This window comes from Telmatherina bonti (genome assembly GCF_933228915.1).
Source record: "Telmatherina bonti genome assembly, chromosome: 22".
Classification (NCBI taxonomy): domain Eukaryota; kingdom Metazoa; phylum Chordata; class Actinopteri; order Atheriniformes; family Telmatherinidae; genus Telmatherina; species Telmatherina bonti.
Window position 1 is genome coordinate 17,589,052 of NC_136631.1, and position 20,523 is coordinate 17,609,574.

A 20,523-nucleotide genomic window follows, 5' to 3' on the forward strand; every position below is an offset into this window, starting at 1 on the left:
CAGACAGGAAAATCTTTTTTTCTTTGTGTCTAACCTCATAATTGGCTGTTACACTTCCCTCACTGTTAAACTCACCGCGTTCTTAATGCTCTCATTGCACAACTCGGTTCTGACAGTCTGCTTTCTTGTTACTTTTCAAACCAGTCACTTAAAAACTGTCTTCTGGCTTGTCATTTCTGTTTCTACTTTATCTCCTCATTCATCTCTCCCTGAGGCCAGAGGAGCCTCAACAGGGTATTATACCATGAGAGAAATAATCATTTACTGCCATCTTGAACTGTATAACCTTCCCTAAACTAATTTCAGATCATGTTCTCTCCATTTTATCCTAAATCTGCCTTTTAGCAACTGAAACACATTTGTGCCCATCTCTGCTTTGATGCCTGCCCAAATGGACCAACCCCGCAATCACCTCTCTAAACCTCATCAGTTAAGCTCCAGTCTCACACATGGAAACATATTTGGAAACAATTTGTACATACCAGATGATCACGAACTATAAGTCAATTTTACTTTCTAATTTTATGTAAGTTATTTGCAAAGTCATTATAAGACTTTAGTATTACAGATGCAGAGGCATCTGATTTGATTAAAGTCAAGACTTTCAAATTGACTTTAATGAGATCTGAGGTTTAATATGTGCAAATAAAAGCGATCTTTTGTACAACATGGGAATAATCACAGACAGGCTTCATTACTACTGGAAATTAGAGCAACCTTTTGGGCTTTTCTCTGGGTTGAATTCACTTTTATTTAATCATCAAGGCCTTATAGTTTCATCAGGCCACCAGTACACTGCTGTACTGTGTGTTGTCATGATCCACAATGCAGAAGGTTATATCTTACTCAGGCTAATGTTTCAAGAGAAACTCGTACAGAGTCACTCAGTTGTTAAGTTTTTTATCGTGAGTTAAAGCTCAGTTTGGCTGTCCATATTTGAGCTTTACTGCTTCAGGTCAGTCTCACTGTGCTGCTAGTGTAGCATTTAACAACATGACATCAACTCAGGAATCCAGTTCTACCCAGAAATGAGGACTGTAAAGACGGTGGTCTTGAGGGTCAAATAGCCTAGACTGCATCTGTAAATACTCACTGAAGAGATTACAAGTCAGGAGGAAAATACAGATGTAAAAACTGCTTTGGTTTCATGGTTTAATTATAACAAATGCTGACTAACTTTATACTGGTTGGCCAAATTTCTAACCAGTTTAAATAAAATATTAACAATAGTAATGGAAATACACATTTTTATACAAACATTAAAACTGTTTTTTGGTTTTTTTTGGGGGGTTTTTTAGCTATTAAATGTTCAGCCAGTTAAAGGTTAATTTCGAATAGGCTTTATGAAAAAAGTTGTATTTAGTTATTTCCACCTGAAATAAGAGTAAAAGCACAAAAACACTTCATGCTCCATATTTTTGCTGCCACAGTAAAAACAGCCTGGAGGTATTGCAGTAACATTTTACATTATACAGGAAAGAAAATCAACTTCATTACTTGGGAAAACCTTAAGGGTTAATTAGGGTTAGCTACCAATAGGTAATTAACCAGTACTTACTGGTGACCACAAAGACTTAGTTGTTGGGAGAAAAGAGGAATGACTCAGGCACTAATAGATTCTTATCCAGGGCTGGTGACTGAAGACCAGTCGTTCTCTCAGACCTCAAGGCAGTCTCTAGTATCAAAACAAATTTTGACACCACATTATAAAATGTTACCAGTATTGTAAATCCATGTGCTCTTAGTTGAAAAAATATCAGCTTCATTTTACCAAAAAAAACCACAGTTCACAGTTTAAAACTGTCAAGATGTATCTCTCCATCTGCTCAATTTCTGGCAGAGCCTCTAACATACTGCTGTCTTTTCATCCCGACTACTCTTCCAGGCAGGACTAAATTAAGTAGAGAACTTTATAGGAGATGAGATGTAGAAAATATCTCATTTTTACATATGACAGCATTGGAAAAACAAGAGAATTATTCATTTGTTATACAGTTATCTCATTTAAGTCTTGAAAACACTTCAACCACAGTACATACAGTGTGTATGTTCTCAAACCTTGTTTTTCAACTATTTGTCCGTGGAAAGCACTTTAAAGGACTGAAAAATATCTATTTATCTGAATATACCTTTTCAATGGGAAAGGTTTTGAATGCCGACTGAAGACAAATAGAGCTGCTTTCTTAAGGAGCTGCTCCATGGGCAAAACACATACTGAAATAAGCATTATTGCAACGCAGTGACCATTTTATTTCACTTTAATTTAATTAAATAATGAAACAGCAGTTTTATGGAAAGTGAACACATTATACTAGAAACTTGAGATGAATAGGTATCATAACAATATCTTCTACTTCTGTTCTAAAACTGTGCAACATACCCACCCAATCCTAAAAACGAAGATGCAACTTTGAATACTATTTTGTTAACCTCTATTAAGCATCACATAAAAATAGAGACCTAAATAAATACGCTGATAAAAAAAAACAAAAAAACAAACAAAACAACTCTGTTATGTCAGATATTTCATGCTGCGGTTATAATCTACACACCAGGATACTTGACTGTCAGCTTTCATCTACAGTAGATTTGAGCAGAGACATACTGACACACACACACACACACACACACGCACACGCACACACACACACACACACACACACACACACACACACACCATGGGCTGGTAAAATTAACTTCATGGAGTGCAAGATTCAACATTCAGAGCTCCTATTTAAGAAAGAAACATTTTTGACTAAATCTAATTCAGCCATCAAAAATCAATCAAATTTATGGAAAAAAAAAATCACATTAACTTACATTAATGCCATAACTTTAATTTATAACTATAAAAGCTCAACATGGAATAGCTACTGAAAATAAGAAGGCAGTATAGAAATAATGGGGCGCTCAAACCGCACCTTGTTACACATTCATGATTACACAAAACACCTCATCCTGGACATCCCACAATCCTCTGTCAATGTGGTTGTACAAAATGAAAATAAAATTGTACACCATTTCATTGCATTCATCTCAAATTAATTATATAAAGCAATAATTTTATGAATTGAGACATGCTTGAGGTGAATGAGTATCTTTAAGTATGTTTGTCTTTTTCTGCTTTAAAAATGTACAGTAGACTAGTCCAGACATGGAGGTTCTGCTCTCTGTCTGTAGAAAAAAATGTTTATTTTATACTGGAGAAAAGCTCGTTTACATCAGACTTGTTACGTCTAAGTTCAGATATGCACACCTAGACTCTCGAATGTCCGCCTCCATGCAGATACACATCTAAAGACCCATTCATGTGCAGTGAATCAGGCTTTTGGCATTTAAAAATTAAGTTTCATAATCTAATTTATGATTTAACTGGTTGCAGCTGTGCTTCATTTAACTTGTACGTCGTGAGAGATGCAGCCTCTTCTCAGAGTCCTTTTTCACCAAAAACATTGCTTCTCATACGGCACATATGGTTGTTTTCCTGTTTTCTCACAAGAATGTGCAAAAATGAGTCTTAAATGCCACAAAGAATCTGATAAACACAGAAACTCCCGCTGACTTGGAACAATTTCATTGACATGGAAACTGATCATGTGATTTTGATAAGCAGTGTACTGATAACGGGGAAGAGCTTTTACTGCATGATTGTAACATGTTATTGCAATACATTTGTTTTTTTTTTTACATGTTGCCTGAGCATATTTGTAAATGTCCGATAAAACTTTTAATATCCTCTCTGGTAATGTAAGAGATTAGAGCAATGTCAATGCATGGAAGATCTGGCTTTTGTTGTTAATTACAGAATTTATCACCTGAGTAAAATAAAAAAAAAAAGAATGATTGCAATTCAAAGCTTTGTTTGAGTTACTAATCTCATTGGTTTTCTGCCTAAAGAACTTACATTTAATAACGCCTAAGCTTAGTTGATCTAAAGCAATAAAAGACTTGGTTAGTGGAGGTAAAGGTGACACTAAGTTACACTATGATGGCACCAACAAAAGAAAAACTTAAGGTCTTATTTATACTATACCTGCAAAACCAAACCTTAAATCTCAATCATTCATAACTGTATATTATACATTGAGCAAGTGCAATAAAATAAGACTCAGTTTGTGCTTCATGCATCTGTGACTGGTCAAATAACTACAATACTAGAACAGCATTTGCGAGCAGCATTATAGCTAATTATATCATCATGACAGCCTGCAACTTAACTCTTTTGTTCTAGATGTGCCAAACCAAGTACAGACTATCTTTAAGAAGAGATAGCATTACTGAGAAAGAGACACAAAACCCATAAGAACACTTTTCAAACACATGCTGAGGTTTTTTATTTTATTGGTTTTACTCTTTATTTCTAATTATATATCCTTTGGTTTGGTAAACCATACAGTTTCCTAAAGACACAGACCTACTCTTGCACACGTCTCTCCAGCTGTTTTTGTTTTTAAGACTTATATGCAAAAATCAGGAGGAGCATGATTGTCGTCATCAAAGATTTGGCATCCTGCTGTTTGCAGGGTCAAGATTGATGACCATAAACTAAATTGTACACCTGTACATATATTTTATTAGGTCAGGGTTTCATGGGCCTCAATCCCATACATATAAACACTAAAGAAGAAAATGTTTCATTTCGCAGCTCCAACATTAGGCTCACATTATTGTGGTGAGGGATATGGTTGAGGTCACAGAGTTTATTTTAAAGTGGATACTTTGGTCAAACTTTGGTTTTTATGAACTTAGACAAAACATCAAGTTAGACAACATGCATATTATCTGTAAAATCCATCTCTCAAAGATTTAAAACAAAAATACAACTACACTAAATCACATCAGGCTTAACATCTGTAAGGCAGACAGACATTTATCACCAGAAAAATGAACAAGCTTCCTTTAACTCTTCTTCAGCTTATAGAGAGTAAAACAAATCACCACATTGCTGGTTAATTTCATCAGGGCCTATGGAGTGACACAACCATGGAGAACTCCAGGTTGAGCCACATTCTGAAGGCTGATAAAAGCACTCTTATAAACTCTTATTGCGAAGATAACTTTGCAAAATCTGCTATCCCTGCACCAAAACTATAACTCAGGTGAAGGACTTCAGCAAAAGCTGTTATATGATGTTTATGGTCTTCTAGAGACTGATTAATAACATTGTTATGTTCCTAAAAACTGGTTTGTAAAAGATATAATGTATCTGATTGCTGCAGACTAGATTCAAAAGGAATTCAAATACATCTGAGTTGTCATAAAAATGAATAAGAATGTTACTTTGTGTGTTTAAATTGTAATTTGAGGATCCAAGACACTGACATGCATTGAGTCTTTAACAGATAAATTATAATTAAATCAAACTGAAATGAATTAAATCATTAGGCTGGCAAAGTTCATGCAATATTTTCAAGTTGAACTGTACATCATCTAAGCCAGTAGTGGCAGTAATGTGCCAATTTTAATGTGTAGAATGTAAATAAATTTTCTTCAATCGAACTATTTAAAATGCATATTACTTAATGAAGACAAATACTCTCATACTTCTGCAGCACAAATAAATCTTACATTTTTTCTAAATTAAAAATGTTTTACCTGCTTCACTAAGATAGAAAAAAGACAGAAAAATCTGATTTTCACATATCAAACCACTGATTTAAATGCAATTTTCACAAATGAATATCAGAGAAGACGTTCTAGCTCCTCACACACACAATGATAACCTTAACTTTTCACAGGAAGTTGCAAATTAAATTACATGCACACATACTTTTATCCACATCTAAATGTAAATGAACACAAATCTCATAAAGCAGATCATCAGAACTGAAAGCATTACTTTTAGTTGATAAGTGTTTCCACAGGATAGCCTGACTTCTGCCTGCATAACAATGCTGGTGTCTAAAGGGACTTAAGCATCCCTGCTCGCCCACAATCAGTTCAAACAGAGTTTGAATGGGCCAGAGAACGGACCTTCTTTAGCAAGATCAAACAGCACCGTTCACCACTCACTTCTGCTTTGAGGTGTAAATGAGGCCAAAACTCTCCCTGTGACCAACCAGAGGCAACGTCATCTCCTGCATGACTCACTGCTTTGCTAACCAGAATCTGATGTCTGGGTTTTTTTAGACTGTTTTTGACGGCATACAAAAGCAATACTTCCTGCATAACAGAGAAAATTTTAAACCCAAGGCCAGATTTATATAAAATATTTCCTGGCAACAACACACTACTTCCCCGCTGTTTGTTCCATAATAACTAAAAATGACTCTTTATGATTGCCTTAAAAGAAGAAAAAAGAGAAAATAAAAGATAAAGGTCTTGCTCTATCTTCATATTCATATTCTTCATATTGAAAGGTATTTTCCATACAAGGTCTTTATCTGCAATCATTTTAGTTGAGAGTTAAGGGACCGCTCTGTCACAGCTTCTTCATTTAACAATGCAGAGTTACACTCAAGTTCCTCGAATTTGAGGCCAAAAAACTTCTAAAACTACAGTTATGAAAATAATAATGAAAAAAGACCAGACTGTATTATTTTTCATAGTTTTCCAACCAGCTATTGAAAAGCCAAGCAAACAGAGCCCTAGAATAGGACAGAAAATATGTTTTTCATGTACTTAATCAGAAGTTAAATGGTTTTCAACGAGGGTTTCTTTTGGGAATTATTAACAATCGTTCATTCAGTGGTGCAACTTGGTGTTGGTGCAATACCACCTCTTTGCTCAAGCAGATACAGTTTTTTATTACAGTGTAACACTTTTATTCCAAGTTCCCCCCATCACACCCACACCCACACCCACTTTTTTATGAGCATATAAACATTTAGCACATTGTTTATACAACTTTAATGAAGCTGTCAGCAGGTAATTCCTGCATGAAATCTCTGATTATATAAATGATGTTTAATTATGTTGTGTTGCCTCACTGACAAAAAAAAAATGCAGTAAGACATTTGGAAAGCACACCTTGTGCCTGTTACTAATGACTGCCTGTGAATGTGCTCAGAGAGTACCTCATGTGCAAGGTCAGTGCCGCCTTCAACAAATGTTATCCAGACCCACACCAAAAGTAAAGTGTTTGTCCACACTCCCACTCTGCCAAGTGTCATGAAATCAGCTTGGTCATTTTGGTTCAATCTTATATCAAGCAGTAAAACAAACAAACAAATGGAAATCATCTCAAACTCCACCCTGACTATTGCCTTGGAAGAGGAATAAATACATTCTCTGGCAAGAAGACACGTTTTAAAAAAGAAAGTACACACATAATTCTATCCTCATCCCAAGAAACAGAACCTCTGAGTGTCTGTCGCAGAATAAATCACAAAAAGAAATGGCATCTGCTATTCTCTGGAGAGGCAGAGCTCACTCATGTTACCTGATGAAACCCAGCTTTGTGGGCCTGACAGAACCAACACGCTGACATGTGCTCTGCAGTCTTTATTACAGTAATCCACAGAGAACTTTCCACTTACAGTTTCATCAGTTTTGGTCACTTTCAAGAGTTCTGTCTGTTTGTTCAGATAATTTTGTCTCTCCAGGGACGGAAGCTTGTGTGTGCTATTAGATGACGCTTTAAGTGCCAAAGACGTCATTTTAAAAAAACTCAACAGCAACATCTCCTTCCAGAGTAAACACCCTTAGGAATGATGATTTTGCTGAGTTATTAGCAGCAGTGCTTTATGTAAAACCAGATGTATAGTTAAAAACAAAAAAAGGCCCCAATTTTCTTCTCTTCCTTATTTACCATCTGGAAATTAGTTTATATGTAGTGTAGATAGTAAGTAATAGACATAATAACCATTAAAGAGGCAAAGGAAGAGAGAAAAGAAGTGAGATCAGCGTTGTGTTAAATGTGCATGGTATGGGGTGAACAACCTGAAATTTAAACCTCTTCACTCACAGCCATTGAGGAAAACTTGACCTGAAATATGATGAGAAGTGATTTGCCATTGATTTTATTTCTCCTTTAAGGAAAGCCCAACCCTCAAACCTATTTTTACCAATGTTTTTTTAATAATGCTACACTGAAGCTACATTTTTTGCATTTTTTTTTTTTTTTAGATTTTCATCTCCGTCCACTTTTCATATATCAATCTTTTTAACTGTTTGAAAGTTCAAAAAGACATTGAAAAGATGTTTAAACCAATCTAACTGGTTTCATCTCCACTCTCAAGTTGCCCTTGAAAGTGAGAGAACCCCGGCTGGCTGCTCATCTGTCCGCTATCCAACCAGCAGTGTGAAGCCCCAGAGGCACAGCTTTGATCTTCTATCCCTCTCTCTTTGTGCCAGCTGTGGAAACATCATTGCATTCTATCTACACCTGAGCACAAGACATTCCAGTGTCATCTAACACCTTTACTAAAACGACAAAAGTGGAAGTATCCTCCCGTGTCTCATTGTGTTGCAGGTTCAGGAGATGGACAGCAATAAGCACAAAGGCTCAAAGGAAGAAAGGAGATGTGATCCCAGATCATGAGGTGTGCCTTGAAGCCTGCCATAATGGAATGAAATGTTTTCCTGGGAAATACAAGAAAAACATACATGTGCCATATATGGAAACAACTGACCAATATGATTACATTCACAAAGTAAAACCAGTCTGACATCTGACTCCTTCAAAAAATCAAGAGTGAGCATCTTATTTCTAAGCACATTTTAGACTTAAACTAATTGGTTTTTGTCATATTCCAGCTCTTCCCATGTCAGCGTAGGGTCAGTTTTAAACATTTTGTTTGCCTGGAATCATTACCACTCATGTCATTTAATCTGAAGTAAATTTCAACCCATATTGAACTCAAATTACATTAAAACATAGTGGAAATTCTCAAAGTGAGTTTGTCTTTGTCGGGCATATCAATGCATGAACTCTAAAAGATCCACAGCAGGTCCAATCGAATCACAGCACTGATGAACTGACTTGTGTGCTCTGTAATATGCACTGCCTGCAGTAGTTTGATTAAGAAACTACTACTGAAGACTGGAACCATTTTCTTTTAACATTGACAGACATACGTAGAAACTTAGAAGTGCAAAGCTAACAGAAGATCAGTTTCAGAGTTATGCTTAGAAATGAACAAACACACACACACATACACAAGCACAAATTTATAAGCTGTAGAGGTTCTCCATTGATGCAATACAGTCTCTTGTTTGTTGCATAACAGAATCCATAACCCTAAACCTTGATCTAAACATAATCTCAGCTCTAAAAACAGTCTTCAACTCTGTCTTAAATCACTTTTGGCATTTGTCCATCATATGGTGTGCTTTCAATACAGCTCACAGTTTTTTCATCCTCCATTGTACCTGGTTTCATGCTACTTATAACATTCAGTACCTTTCCTGGTACTATCTTAGCCAAGATTCCAAACCAGTCAAGTCAATACTATGTGTTGATGCTGAAACACCACTAAGTGGTCAGAGTGGGTGTAAACAACTCTCTACAGCAGTGAACCCACACTGTCACTCTTTCTTGTTCCATGAAGTTCTGCATATAATTTACAGCATATATTTTGGATGACATACTGCAAATTTGTTCTGATCACTTCCAGCTGAAATCCAAACCACTCTGAACTAAAATATTGTCCCAGACTCCTTAAGTCCAGGACTCCATTATTCTCTATACTTCTCATACGTAAGTTAATTTGGATAAAGGCATCTGCTGAAACAGTGCAATGCAATAAACAGGAAAACAATGAAGTTGTGTGTGACTCATCTATGTCATTGCATCTTCACACTGATGAACAGCTTTATAGAACCATAGGGAAGTGTTCCTTTCCATATAATGGAAAAACATTATTTACACCAAACATGAAAACAACCAACACGCCATGGTTGGCTGGTTGGCTGTAAACTATCATATCTAAAAACTGGAAAAGCATTTGGCTTTTATATAAAAGAACACTGGACCAAAGCCTGTCCAGCTTTTATCAAGTACAGTGACAGCAAGACGAAATCTAAAGACTTACCTGATGATGACATCTAAAGACTTACGTGATGACGTGAATACCTGGATTTTAATACAGCACAAGCAAAATCAGCAAACAAGGTCTGGAGACTGGCTATGTTACTCGAGAACCTTGATGTGCTTCTTACAGAGCCGCTCCTTGGTTATCCTGGCTGTGTGATTCGGGTCATTGCCACGAACCATTTTCATTGTTCTAACTGAGGGAAGGAGGTTGTTCCCCAAAATTGCAATACATGGCCCGGTCATCCTCTCTTCAATACTGTGCAATCGTCCTGACCCAAGTGCAGAAAACACCCACAATGCATGATGCTACCACCCCCATGCTTCACAGTAGGGATGATGTTCTAGGGAATGGTACTCATCATTCTTCTTCCTCCAAACACGAGTTTGGAGGACCAATGAGTTCTGTTTTGGTCTCATCTGACCACATGACTTTCTCCCACGACTCCTCTGGATCATCCAAATGCTCACTGGCAAACTTAAGACGGGCCTGGACACGTGTTGGTTTAAGCAGGGGAATATAATGCATCTAATGCAGCCAGCAGTTTCCAGTAAAATTTCATTACAGTTATGTAAAAATGAAATTTGAGGTCAGTTACTGTTGTTGGTGTAAAATTACTGCCTTGTAGATGTACCGCCTGCAAACTTGCGGTTTCTCCTCTACTGCACTGCCGAGATACAGTGATGAGCAATAGTCAGAGGTGTGTTTCTGCAGAAAATTATTTTTAATTTATTCCTAACCTTTTGGATACAGAGCATCATCACTTCATCAGGTTGTATTATTAGATATTAGTACCACATTTAGTCTAAAATGACATATTTACTTTAATTACAGCAGAATATTTTTTTGTGAAGTCACCGAATCATTTTACTTCATCAGTTCAACTGAGTCCAAGTGATTGCTTGAGCTAAGTTAAAAGAAATTCCCTTAAGGCATTCCTGAGATACTGTGTTCACAAGATGGGGAGAGATGAACGGATGTAGAGGAAATGAGAAATAAAGCATAGCCTTACAGTTAGGGGAAATAATATTGAGCTTTTGAAAAGAAATATGAGCAGTACAGGAATAGCATGAGTCAACAGTCAGCAAATTGCTATCACCAGTGTCCATGGGGGGCTGAAATAAAAAAAGAACTTGATCTTTACACTTTTAACCTAGGTACACTACCTTCACTTCTATACCTAAAATGACATCACTACACTGCTATGTTACTGTTTCAGGGATCAAACGGTGTCTTTCCTTGAAAGGACAAGCTTTATTTTTCTCCCATCAACAAGTTCTAAAAAATAATATAAATCATATCATTTGGCATCAGTCTCACTTTAGTTAAGTTTAGGATCATACTGCAAGTTTAAATACATGGTTGGAAAACGGTTGAATGGAAAATATTGATTTCATAAGAGGGGTTTGTCTGTCCACAGAAACTTCATAATAAAGGTCTATTGTAACTTTTATATCCAGCTGGACTGTGTACATACTGGATTTCTGTCAGATTTTCCTGCTTTCCTTTTCCTGGCTAGTGTGCATTCATACAGTCCATATGAGCAAAAGCGCATGTGAACATTCATAATTAACATACTGTATTTGCTACTATTAGAAATGAATATTATCCTTAATCGTCCAGAGTGCACATTTTGTAACTTTAAACACACATTTCTGGGAAGCAGAGTCTCCTTAAAAGCTCTCTCTGCTAGAATTGAAAAACTGTCTGTCACTGTATGCTGCATGCTGGATATGTCTCAAAGTTGGAGAGGGAGGGAGATCTGACTTAATGCTGTGAATTTTGGCAAAGCTCACCCTGGGTACTATCCAGTCACTGGCATTGACTGCAGTAAGAGCCACTTAATCTGATCCAACCACAGAGACTTCAAAAGTGAAATGGGGGAGGGGGCTTGATGTATCTCCTTCTGGTTGAAGAAAAAGGTGATGTTGATAAAGAAACATAGAGTAAGCTATCTACTGCCCTCTTAAGGCCTTCGCTGACTGGCTAAACAGGGACAGTATACAGGCAAATTTGTAGCAGCTACAAGAAAAGCAAGTTGTTCCATTTGAAAACTATGGTTTCCATAAAAGTAAACCTTGTTAAGTAAATGTGTCCAAGGCATGTAAAAGATGCTGTTTAGCAAGTTGCAAACACTGAAAAATGAAATCACAGTGATGCAAAAGCAAGAGTGCAATTGAGTTCATCTTTATAACGATGTCCTCATGACACACATGCCTCTGCTGGTCACAAACACTCAATCCATTCAGATGACATTAAGCATGAAATGACATGATAAACCTCAAATAAACATGATCTTTTTGTAGCATAAAGTTCAATCTAGATTTATCATTTAAAAACAAAAGATGTTTTATGTGATATAAATTGTTTTTCCTTATGCCCTTTCTGGATAGGCTCTTAAAAATAAATGATTTACTGGCTTCTTGAAAATAATCTCACATTTCCGTCTGTTTAGTTTGAATAAATACAACAGCAATATGTCATATGTAGTAAACCTGCTTGCTGTTATGAGAGCAGTTACATGGCTCTTGTCTTGCCAAATCTTGTCCCCCTGCTGCAGTGTAAATGAATGTAAATCACATTCCTTCAAGCGTACCCCTGGGGACTATGACATCTGCACTGGTGTCGTATTTTAGTGGGTCTGACAACATCTCTGTTCGTGTGCGTGGCAGTGTGGTGTGAAAAATGCATGGTAACTGGTTCTAAAAAAGATGGAATCAAGCTGCAACAGGCTAAGCTGAAACCCAGGATCAAACTGGTGCCTGGGGTGAGTAGCGCGATATTGCAGCGCAGCAACAACCAGTTCATGTGTTGCAAATGAGTCCACTTCACGAAAATATCCAGTATTGAATGAAAGAAGAAGAAAAGTTTGAGTATAATCAACGTTTCATCAAGCCAGGGGGGAAAAAACTCCTCATACTAATTAAAGTCAAAGTTAATTTCTCTACTTACTCATCAGAATGACGATGGAGAGATAAGTGTGTTTTCTCATTAAATCCATGGCTCCCTTCCCTTCAGCACCACAACCAAAGCGAGTTGTTAGTTTTGGCATATTTATGCCCTCATGAATGCATCGAGTGGACGGTCACAAACGGGGCTCGTCAGGCACACAGTTCACGTACATACGCGCGCTCCTCCGGACAGTATTATTTCTCCAAGTTGCGCACTGTTACTCATACTAGTGATGCTGATGCTGCTGCAGCTCCCAGTGACGCCAAACCCGCCAAACCCTCCCTCCCGTTTCCGCTCTATCAATCTGATCGAGTCACCACTCAGAGGGGATCTTCTGGTCCCAGAGACGCGCTTTTCTTTCTTTCTTTCTTTCTTTCTTTTCTTTTCTTTTATTATATAACGTGTGGCTGGGAGCTGAATGCGCACATGTGGGTTAAAAAGTTGTTTTTCTTTGTCTCATACTTTGAGATTTGCTCTCCAGTACATCCGGAGGTCACGCTGGTTGATCCGTAAAAATTAGATTAAAATCTTTACGGAAAACGATCACAGTGAATTATTTAAGTGGGCGATGACGTCATTAGATAATCTATCATTCTTTTACCAGGAGAAATTTTACTCCTTATTTTTGGTAATGGAAATAGCCGGGTTATGAGCGAAAGATAAAATTATCTTTGTAAAAAATCAAGGTGAACCTTTCTCTTAAGTGGCGCTTGGTGTTAAGTGGACTGGAGGGAAACAAGATGTACCAATAAGAAAATAATCTATAGAACTACTAGAGTCGTTTACATACAATTTCCGAGAAATTTTACATCTCTTCTTGGTTAAAAGAAAGTAAAAACTTTCTCAAAATGTAGTTGAAGAAGATCTGATACTTTTCCTCTTAATAGATATGAAGCAGAAAACTACATTTAATTTCCTCTAAATGATGTTAATTTTTTTTTTGTCACATTGTGTTAAAAAAACAATTAAGGACCCCAGATTAACAACAAAAAAAAAAACAAAAAAAAAACAAAACAAAACAAAAAAAAAAAAAGCCATTTTTTTACAATTATATGAGACAGGCCTTAAATGGATAATGCAACTTTTCTTCTTTTTTTTTTTTTTTTTCTTAAAGCTTTTTTAACTTGAAATATGTATGTTTTGAACAATCACTGGAACTGGTTGGATGGGACAAAGCAGAAGGCTTGAAGACAGAAAAATCCATCCATCCATCCATCAATCCAGCCAGCCAGCCAGTCAGCCATCAGTTTTCTTTACCAGTTTTATTGTGGCACATATCCAAGCAGGATGAAGAATTATCATGAGCTTGAAAAGTTAACATTTAATATATATAAAACTCCTCCATCACCCACCCCTCCCATCTCCCCAGTGTAGGGTGGTTGGCTGTTCATCTCTCTCTGGGGATGGCTGTTCCAGGATCCATGTGTGTGTTATTGAGTCATAAAGTCAATCCAGGTGGTGCACAGGTTTGTCTTTCTGGTTTTGCAGTCTCGGGTGACTGTTCTGTCAACCAGCAGGTGATGTGTGGCTCTTCTGATTCCTCTGCCAATGCTATTCTGTGTCTCCACCATGTATCAAACCATTGGCCCACATACCTTAGTGACTCCTGACAGGGGCTTCCATGTCATGGAGAGGCAGGTTATTGGCCGGTAGTTGGATGGGACTGAGCCCTTGTGGGGGTCTTTCAGTATCAGGACTGTTCATCCCTTTGGTCAGCCATTCAGGGTGAGTCCCATCCCTCAGGAGATGGTTCTTTTGTGCTGGCAGGCATTCATGGCGTGAAGTCAGCCTCTTTAGCCAGTATATACATACATACATACATACATATATATATATATATATATATATATATACCTTATTATATGGTTTTATAACATGTTTTTTTTTAACTGCAGGTGAGAAATGAATAAATAAGGTTTATCAAGAAAAGAAATGTTGAATTAATGAGAGTGTAGCAGAAAATTCAGCATTCACTACATCCCCAAAACAAATACCTGTGTTTAAAGTGTAGCCGAAAGTGTCTTTTCTGAGAATGTAGTTGTGAAAGATTCTTTAGCAGCTGAGCTTTTTTCTGTCCTTTTTTTTCTACATTTTACATCAAAGATGAGCAATTATGATGAGCATCTGATAAGACCATTAAGCTGTTTTGTGTATTCTAAAGGCCAAGGACCTGTAATAATCTGATGATTCTAATTACTGTGCTGAATCTTATTGAAAATGTCAAACTGATTTTTATTCAGGTTGAAAGTCAGAGCAAATAATGGCTTCGACATTAAAATCATTGAATAATGTTGTTATATTTCATTTTGGAATAATCATGCCTTAATGATTTGAGGAAGTACTTTATTTTTCTAAAAAGACATTTGAGAGTTTTAGTTAAAATGGGCATTTTGTATCCAGTGATCCTGACCATGAGGGTTTATGGGAGCATTAGGAACTGATCTCAATTATTAATTATTCCCTTAATCTTCAATATTTTCTGTCATGAGGTTACCCATGCCTTTCAATAAATAGTTCATTATAGAGTCATCACAAGAGAGAGAGAGAGAGAGATGCCATTTAAAGCATCCTGAATAAAAATGTGAAGGGGAATTCTGTAACAACCAAATTGTCATTTGTATGATGAAGGTTTTACTTCTCACAGAAAAGTCTGCCTCCTAAACTGGGATCTAGTTCATGTTAATAAACTTATACAGTTTCAACTCAGTGGCTGATCATTGCTTCAAGCAGTACTTCAAATGAGCATAAAGTTGGAACAAAATATTTATTACCAGGGAAGGTGAGTATGACTGCCTTTTTTAGATTCAGCACCAACATGAGAGATCAACATGCTTGCTGTTTAACTGACTTCATTATTTAATTCTATATGGATATTACCACAATATAACTTATACTGTGTCCACCATTTGAAGTACTTTGCATTGAAGAATTTTCTAAATAAACTTCCTTTACCAATATTTTTAACTTTCAAGCATGTTAAGTTTTAATGTATGAACATATTTGAACCATCATAATTGCATAATGACAAAATGTTCACATATATCATGAAAATATCTCATACCATTTATTATCCAGTCATTAGACAAAAACCTTGTATTAAAGAGTACAGTAGCTATTAAAGAAGGCAGTGATGAGCAGCAAGCAGGTATTTAAAGTTGCTGGCGTCTATCCATTGAACCTCTTCATGTAAGAAACTGCAGAGCTTTGCAGTTGTGCTACGTAACATAACTAACATTACACAACTTTCCAACTTCTAAACTCTGTGTTCCAGACTTGTTTGATGGCACAGTGACATCTATTATGGATGGACGCTGAATTAGCTGTCGGTAGGGGCCCATTACTGAAGAAAGAACCTCTCAGCAGTGTGATGCTGAAAACCCAAAATTAGTCATCAACTTTCCAATACCCACATGGTAATCAGTCCACGTCTCTTTACAGTAACATATATAATAAGAACAATGTCTTTATTCATTTTGTGAAAATCTGCTTGGAAAACCCAAAGGTATGACAATAACAGACACTGATGCTGCAGTCATGCAGGGTTTGCTTCATCAGCCAACCCAAACAAAAGCAGAACTGATGACTAAAATATGCTGCTGAAGCCCATATAAAAATATGCGCAGGAAATGTGTAAAGGAAGACCCACAATGATGCTGTGTGTTCTGCTGTATTAAAATAGTCTCAAAGGAAGTCTAAAGTATGTAAAAACTAAATTGATTGGTTGTGGTCACATGGATTCCTCGTAACCACAAGGAGACTAACTCCCACACTGATCTTCCTTATGTGATTCTCAGCTTTTCTCATATTTTTTTTTTTTTATATTCTCCCATGTGGTTAATATGGATTTAAACAACTACTTAATGATTGAATATTTCCCTGAAATGCAGGACTGTGCAGCAACATCAGCAAATATTTTCTTTTTTTTAAAAATCCGATCTTGACATACAAACTAGAACTGTATCCGCTCTTCCTTTGTGTTCATTTTCTGGACACTGTCATGCCAGTTCAACTAACACTCTAGATCATTCATTTCTCATAAATCTTCTTGGGGAAAAAATTTAATTAAGATGATTTCTTCATTCACCAGTCATGCAACACACAAAAACAATCTAATATGACAACTTAATTCTTCATATTTCTGTTGTTATTCGTGGTACTCTGTAAAAACCCTACATGGTTTTTAAAATCTCAAATTCTTCTCAGTGAACTGCAAAGCTAAGCATTCAACTGTAAACCTGTAATGAGCCAAACCAAGTCAATTTTGCATGTACCAAATAACCCCTTGACAGATAGATATGGTATTATGTGTCTGTGTGTGTTCACCAGGGACAAACGTTGCAGTTCTCCGGCCAAGCATGTGGTTTCAAACTTTCCCAAATCACATCTGATTTGCCCGAGGAACAATGATGTGCGGTTTTCTTGTTATTCATTCCATTTAGTACTGTTTGAAAAAAAGAAATCATGGAAACATGACAGGCTTTTTTGAAAGACCATCTGGTAAATCAAGTAAATCTGTCACCTGCCAGAAAAGAAAAGCGATCATAGCAAAACATTGATGGCATGGTGACAGTTTTCATTCACATGCATTTGTTATTTCATTTGCATTGGCCTCATTACAAGGAAGTTCTAGGTTATTTGCACCTTTTCTGGAGCTGCCAGGGACTGAATGGATTGCTCTAACCTCTCAAGGATACTTCAGATTCAGCAGAAGCCTGCACGCGCAATGACTTAAACCTGTGTATCTCTTGATTATGAGGCTGTGGCCCAAATAAACTGGAGCAATACCACATCTGATTAATTTTATGTGGCGACAAATGGAGTTTCATGACCAGACTTGCACTGAATCTGGCTAGAAATGTTGAAGACCTTTTTCTCAGTTTATATTTTTATTTTCCTCTCTGCTTTACTGATAAACATGCAGAAACATCTAATATTCATGCAGTGTATGTACGCAGCAACATTTATTTAGCTGATGTCATGAAGTGGAAAAAATTACTTCAACTTTTTACACCTTTAAGATGCCTGTTGAGATGACATATACTCAAGGTTCATTTCTTATTTCTTTCTTCCTGTTGAATTAAGTCTACATACTGGCACTTTTCTTTAGAAGACTCAACATTTAATGAAATAAAGAGAGCAAAATGCAAAGGGTAAACCAATGAAGATGAACTTAAAAAAACGTGTTTTAAAGTAAGGATTTATTGTTGCATGTGTTTCCTATTTGCTTACCACATGTACTCCCACTAAAAGTTTATTGTAAATTAAGCCTCTCTCAATCCATCACTTTTTAGGTCTGATTGGCTAACAGACAGATGTATTGACAGATGTTGTCATGCAGCGGTTAACACATTGTTTACCTCGCAGTCAGCAGGAAATTACTTGCTCTTGATGTCTAATCTAATAAAAGTGAAATACGCAGCTGTCAGGATGTGTTTTCTCTAGTTTCATTGTGTGTTTGTATGTTTCTATCATTTCTGGCATGTCTTTCAAAGAAGTGGTCTCCTATTTTACGTGTCCTTGGCAAAAGAGACATGCCTCCCTTATGATCCACATGTCCGTTTGGAAAAGAATAAAAGCCCATCTGCAGAAGTTAGGGATTGTTTTTTTTCTAAACAAAAAGTTTTTTGAAATGTTGTCATCCAGAAAAAAAACTGAAATACAAACAAACAAAAGACCAAATGCAACAGGGCTGTCTTCAGTGCCCCTTTTAGTTGGTTCTCCCTTTTTCTGTCCAATTCCTTTCTGTCTAGACTGCTGGACTTGCTGACAGAATAGCTCATAGCAAGCAGATCCGATTGCTTGTCCATGCAGGTTTGCTGAGGAACCACATGCAGAGCAATAAGGATCACATTTCTTGGTTGATTTTGTGAACTGTAGCTCAAGGGCAGCTGATTTAAACTTATGTAAGAGCAAGAAACAATCAGCATGTGTGCATGTAACAGGAATACAGAATTTGCAAAGAAATTAGAATTTTCAATAATAAACATATAAAATTGTGTTTCATTGCCTACAGGCTGATGCAGTGTGTGGCATTTTGGGCTAAGAGGCAAGAAACCTCAAAATGGCTTTAAGCTCCTTCCCTTTAGCAAAACATTTAAAGTTCTACAGCATAACTCTAAAATGATTGAAGAAATCTGTGATACAATGGGAACAAAGACGTGATGCTTGTGCAAATGGAAACTAACACAGGAAGTGTAACTGTTGCTGAGATAAGTTGTAATAATATTAACAGCGATAGAAAGGACAAAGAAGAGAGGAAGGGAAAACCCAAAGAATGCTGAATTCAGACATTGTAAAAGAGGTGACATCTGGAAACAAATTAGAAAATGATATTAGAGCACAGAGACACAAAGAAAGATTTTGTGTAGAGCCTGAACACATTTTTAGGGTTATGAGCCCAATTTCAGAATTAACTGGCCCTTTTTAGTAAATATGAAGTTTGCCCTGAAGGCAGTTGCAGATCATTTAGGAAAAAAATGCTTATTCCCTTTATTAATGAAACTTTGATGTGAAATTGATACAGTGCAATAATTAACATTTATGTTACAATGTAACTTGCTTAGCACATGCAATGTTTGTGTCACATGGGTTACTGGAGCATCTGGTATCCCACTGTTCTCGCTTGCCTGTCCGAGTCACAATGATTTAAACTGATCCGATATGTCCAAATAAATATGAGATTGTGGACGGCAAATAGCAAAATTCTTTTCCGCATTTTGTTAGACTAATCTTATCAGTCTACCCTAAATAAAGAAAATGGAGATAAATAGGAAAAAATTGGGTTTTTTTTGGTGATCTAAGTAGAAACACTGATATGTCCAATTTAGATAAATATTCAGACACATGTTTCCTTTGGAGGTTCCACTAATTCTTTTTAGATAAAATGTTCAATCTGAACCAGTTTGAATAGAAAGTGTTGGTCCACCACCTGCTTCAGCTTTCCTGACATGCTCTGGCTTCAGGTTAAGAATAATCTGACTGGGTCACTATAGGACTTTCAAAATGTGCCTGAAATCAATTCTGTTTTTTCTTGGCATTATGCTTTGGCTCGTTGTCTCATTAAAATGCAAATATTCATCTTGGCCAGAGATCCTGAGCAGTCTGAAAAATGGTTTTCTCATGGGATTCTTGTATATTTTTATACATCTATTTTTTTCTCTATAGTGGCTTGTCTGCCAGTCATAGTCACAGAAAATCCTCCTCATTTTGCATACGTTCATCAGAAACCTCTGTTGAGAATTGTAAGGTAATTATTTGGAAGATTACGGACATGTGCAGGTTATTCCTGGAACATTGTCAAAGAACAAATTTGGAGGGAGTTGGCTGCTGGTAGGAATGATCTCTGGTACCTTTCAGTCTTGCATTGGACTTGACTTAACTATAAATATGCATGTATGTGCACACTTATGGTTGGATATAAGTATGCAACAATAAGCATTATAAAAAATGAAAGAGTAAGACTAATCTGAAAGGTAAAGAGTGTGCCTGTCTCCTGCTCCCAAACTGGGAACCAGTTCCACAGACAAGGGGTTTAACCCAAGCGGCAGGTAAAAGTGAAGCCAATGCGGAAGTGCATAAAACTGCAGTTCACCCTTCA

At 36.7% G+C, this 20,523-nt stretch overlaps 1 protein-coding gene across 1 annotated transcript in view; it reads right to left on the reverse strand.

The window, feature by feature from the left end:
* Positions 1 to 13,106, reverse strand: part of ltk (leukocyte receptor tyrosine kinase) — a 60,277-nt gene extending 47,171 nt beyond the window's left edge. The window contains exon 1 of the mRNA XM_079262077.1: positions 12,927 to 13,106. Coding sequence (XP_079118203.1) covers positions 12,927 to 13,026 — 100 coding nt within the window. The 5' untranslated portion in view covers positions 13,027 to 13,106. The remainder of the gene's footprint in view (positions 1 to 12,926) is intronic.
* Between the last annotated feature and the right edge of the window lie 7,417 nt (positions 13,107 to 20,523).